General features: G+C 39.3%; 1 protein-coding gene across 1 annotated transcript in view; it reads left to right on the top strand.

Moving 5' to 3' along the window:
- Positions 1-1456: 1456 nt before the first annotated feature.
- Positions 1457-5093, top strand: part of SPATA4 (spermatogenesis associated 4) — a 21169-nt gene continuing 17532 nt past the window's right edge. The window contains exons 1-4 of the mRNA XM_006882271.1: positions 1457-1674; positions 3103-3232; positions 3594-3712; positions 3824-4029. Of these exons, the coding sequence (XP_006882333.1) occupies positions 1457-1674; positions 3103-3232; positions 3594-3712; positions 3824-4029 (673 nt within the window). The remainder of the gene's footprint in view (positions 1675-3102; positions 3233-3593; positions 3713-3823; positions 4030-5093) is intronic.

Genomic DNA, 5093 nt, shown 5'->3' with positions numbered 1-5093 from the left:
TCAACAACTCGTAGCAACCCTATGAACAACAGATTTGACCACTACCCTATGCCGTGTTGACTTTACCATCTCTGGTGTATTTGAGCACTTGGTTACAGTGACAGTGTCAATGCATTTAGGTGAAGATCCTCTTGTTCTCTCACCCTTCACATTTCCATGTCTTTTATCAAGGACTGGCCCCTTTGGACAGTATACTCATAGCGCACAACACAGAAGTTTCAGCATCCTTATCTCTAAGAAGTACCTTGGCTGCATTTCTTCCAAGACAAACTTGTTTGTTCTTCTGGGGCACTCAATGCACGGGGTATTCACTCTTCTACAATACCACAATTCAAAGGCATTGATTTTTCTACTGTCATCCTTATCCCTTGTTCAACTTTCAGATGCACAGAAAGTAATTGAAAAGACTACAGCTTAAATCAGATATATCTTAGTCTTTAAAATGACATCTGTTGCTTGAGCTCTTTGGAGAAGTCTTGACAGCCAATTTTTTCATTGATGCATGTGTATTGTTTTCCTGACTGCTGGTACTAAGAGTTTTGATTGTGGATCCCAGTAAGGTGAATTAGTTGATAACTTCAATCTTTTCCCCATCTATCATGATATTGCCTATTGATCCAATGGTGAAGATTTTGTGCTGGTTGTTTTTTATATTGAGATGTAATTAATATTGAATGCTGTAGTCTATGATCTTCTGCAATGATTCAAGCCTCTTCACTTTCAGCAAGATTGTGTCATCTGCATAAAATAGGTGTTTGATGAGCCTTCTTCGAATCATGTCATTCTTCTTCATAAAGAGCAATTTCTCAAATGATTCTTAGCATACAGGCACCTTTCCCAGTTTTAAACATTCAGCGTTCCTTTGTTGGGTTTAGACAATTTTGCCTAGGTCTAGGTATAGTTTTAGAATGAGCACGATTACGTGTTCAGGGATTTCCATTCTTTTTAATGTTAATCATAATTTTTTATGACCCTCGTGGTCAAATGCCTTTGCATAGTCAATAAAATACAATCATCGCCTCTGAATTATAACTGGGAGGCTGCTGTCATGTACGGTCTAGTCAGAACTCACTCATAGGGAAGGGTTTTCAGAGGTTGTAAAACACTTAGGAGGAAATTGCCCGTCTTTATCCTGTGGAGCAGCGACAGGATTCGAATCACATTTCTTTTGTACTGGCTGGGCAAATCCTTACCAGCAAGTCACCAGAACTTCTAGAAAAGAATGGAGTTAAAGTGACTGACCAACCTAACTAAGATTTCAGGAATCCAGGCAAGCCCAATTCAAAAGGTGACTACAAAGCTTCAAAGCCCCTAGGGCCCCGCCTGACTCTCTTCCTCTCCCCCACCCCCACCTCCCGCTCCCCTCCCCCACAGTTTAGATCACAGAGGTCTCTGCCTCACCCACTCTGAGGCCCTGCCCTTTTACTGCAGATGTCGTAGAAACCCAGTAAGCAGTATGCCTGCCACCACCCTAGAAAGGCAGTTGATTGAGCCCACGGCGTCAGTTGTAGACAAGTTACCATCCCTCTTGCCACCACCAGCAGCTCCAATCAGAGAGAAGCCTAAGAAGGGTCTGCTCCACCTGCATTACCCGAGAAGATCTCACCTGTCTAGACCCATTCTGCGCTGGCTGCAGGGCCTGGACCTCAGCTTCTTCCCTAGGAATATCACCAGGTGCTCCAGCTAGCCTGGCCCAGGCCCCAGAACACCTGTGCTGGCTAACTCATGCCCAGGGATCAACTTGCAGCCCCTAGAGGGCCTCAATGCCTCTGAATGTGACCTTTGTTCCAGATTATTCCCTTAGAGACACAAATACACCTTTCCTCTCTGGGAATCGGAGCAGAAAAAAAAGATAAGAGGAAGCATTTCATTAATTCACTTAATCACTTGTTAACTTTCTACATTTCAACTAATACAGAATGTGTGGATGACTACAAAAAGATTAAAATAATCAAAGCTTTTCACAGATATTGGCATTCATCCACGTAGAGGTCAATTTACTCTCCATGAGAGATGTCATATAGTTTGAAGTTTATTAGGGATTTATCAAAGTTGTGGCTTAACTGTAGCCATCTTGAAATTAACTGGCAGTTAATAATGTTCTGGGAATGTAAAACTAAACTCTAGGAGAAATAGGACAACTTGTTTACTAATTTTGCTGCTGTGTGCAAATATAGGAATTCTGGGGGTTTAACCAGCAGAAAATAGCCTACTTATCCGAAAGCAGCATCGGTTAGATGCCAGTTAGAATCCTCCAGCTATACGGTGGTAGAAAAATGGGCGAACCCTCATTCGCCTCCCGTGTCACTTATAGCCTCTGGAAAACCGCTAGTGGGTCAGCTATGAGTTAATTCCCACTGGAGGATAATGTGTTTGAGGGCTTTGATGTTGTTTTTTAAGTTTATGCAAAAATTATAAAAAATTTAAAGTGCATATTATGGATCATTAGAGGAGGTTATTGATATGCAAATATAAAATACAAGTAAAACTTAATAATTTGGATTTATAAAAACAACTCCAAAGTTTTGGATTTTTTCCCCCCTACTAGTTTATTTACAAAATTCTAACACAAATTTGAACAAATTCTTTCAATTTCCCTCACCACCCCCAGCCATTAAATTGTTCAACCCAATGACTAATCCCCCCTTCCCCCTACACATCCATATCTCTCTGCTTCCAGCATCTCTCACCCCTCCTGGATCCTTATACTCATTCTATAATAACAGTTTTATACAATCTTTATCCTTATGGAACTGAGTTAGTTCACTTTGGATATTTTTAAAAATAATCTCATTGCAATCTAGTCACTAAAAGTTCAGGGCAACCTCATGTGTTAGAACAGAACTGTTCCACAGAGTTCTGTTGACTGCAGTCTTTATTGAAGCAGATGGCTATGTCATTTCTTCTGAGGCTAAAGTGAGTAGATTTCCAACCACCATGGTATTTTCTAACAGAGATTCAAGTCAGACCAATCACTCAACAATTTGTGCATTTTCATGTTACTTCCTGTCCTTGTGGAATACAAAGGTGATATTAATGACCCAGTAAAACAAACTTCATAATAAATTACACTAATTTTGTTGTTTCATTGCTATGGAGCAGAGATTTTTCCAATGGCTACCTAATTGCAGAAATACTCAGTGCATATTTCCCCTGGGACCTTAAAATGCCATCCTTTCAAAATGGAACATCTTTAAAAGTCAAGTTGGATAACTGGGCACAGTTGGAGAAGGTAGATTAACAATTTTTTATGCTTTTACTTATGCTATTGCTTATTACTTATTATGTTGGTTTTAAAAATGACACTCCTGAAGTCTTGGTTATCTCTACGTGTATGTGATTGTGCGTTAGAGCATAATGTTACTTTGTGACAGCTTGTCCCCAAGTATCTCAAAATAGAGTATTAAATTCCAAGTTCTCATGCCATATGCCACTCATGAAACTAGAAGTACTAATTGCAAATTATGATATGGTATAAAGAGCAATTTCTTGATAAATAATAATGCCTTTTAATAATACATACATGAAATATGTTGAAAGATATTTTTAATATAAATGCCTATGATTATAATATTTTCTTTCTACTATTTAAGTTCCTTGCAAGGAAAGGACTCAAATTGCCTAAGGATCTAATCTATGGAACCATTCACTGCAAAGCTGGCATCCCTGAAATACTGATACAAGAGCTTTACAAACTGTTAACACATCGAAAGTGAGTTATTTGGAATTTTTCTGGTCTATAGATTTCATTGTGAAACTCTTGATGATATAAATCTTATTAGTAAATTTATGTCTTGTAATTAGTATTTTTTTTAATTTCTAGGAATAAAAGTATCCAAGATGACCTTGTGAATTTCATAGATTATAATTATCAAAAGCAGTTACCTCTGGTTCCCAGGTCTATAGCTTCCAAATCTATTAAAAATAACACTCGGTTATCAGAGTTACTAAATCCCAACACACTCACCAGTGAACTTAAAGAAGAATTCCTCTTCTTTTTACAAATGCTTCACAGAAAATTGAATTCAAGTAAGTATTCTTTGGGCATGCTTTTGTTGTTATGTGCCGTCGAGTTACCTACGACTCATAGAAACACCTATGTCAAGAGCTATGAACTCTGCCCTATCCTGAGACAATCTCATCATCTCTGACAGACCAAATTTCCACTTCTTCAGTCACTGAGCCAATCCATGTCATCCTGGGTCTTCCTCTCCTACTCTGTCCCTCCCCCTTTCAAGCATGATGTTCTTCTCCAAGGACTGGTCTCTCCTGACCATGTGCCCAATGCATGTGAGATGGAGCTTCAAAATCTTTGCCTCCAGAGAGTTGCTTAGTTTCATCCTCTCCCGGACTGACCTGTTTGTTCTCCTGACAGACCACGGTACGTTCACACTCTTCTCCAGTGCCACAGCTCAAAGGTATCGATGTTTTCCTTAGTCATTGTCCAGCTCTTCGATGCATAGCAAGTAATTGTAAAGACCATGGCCTGTATCAGGCACACCTTAGTCTCCAGATTGACATCATTGCTCTTCAGTACTCTAGAGAGGGCCCTGATAGCAGACTTTCTCAATGCAATTCTTCTTTTGATTTCCTGACTACTGGTGCCAAGAGTGTTGATCAAGGAACCAAGCAAACTAAAGTTGGTAAAAATCTCAATCTCTTCTTTGTCCATCATGAAGCTGCCAGTTGTCTCAGTGGTGAGAATCTTTGTTTCCTTGATGCTGAGTTTGATCTATATTGAAGACTAGAGTCCTTGACCTTCTGCAGCACATGCCTCAGGTCCTCCTCAATTTCTACAAGAGGTTTGGGTCATCTATATAACACAGGTTGTTGATGAATCTTCCTCTAATCCTGTTGCCACAATCCTCCTCATAAAGTCCAGCCTCCCGAATAATCTGTTCTTCATATAGTCAACTGTATTTTTCCAAGTTCAGAAAGGATATTTTTGAACCCAAAAGTAATAGAAGCCTATCACTGTCTCATTACTGCTTTCTTCAGGTATTGATTTCAAGTTCTTTTATGCTATCAATAGAATGGTTTATTAGCTAAAGAGACACACAGGTATTTGAGTTACAACAACCATACTTACCCAC

This window comes from Elephantulus edwardii, unplaced genomic scaffold (assembly GCF_000299155.1).
Source record: "Elephantulus edwardii isolate Elephantulus edwardi_28Jun2011 unplaced genomic scaffold, EleEdw1.0 scaffold00018, whole genome shotgun sequence".
In the NCBI taxonomy this organism is placed as follows: Eukaryota; Metazoa; Chordata; class Mammalia; order Macroscelidea; family Macroscelididae; genus Elephantulus; species Elephantulus edwardii.
The sequence above is the reverse complement of the archived record's forward strand: the minus strand, read 5'-3'. Positions and strand labels throughout refer to the sequence as shown.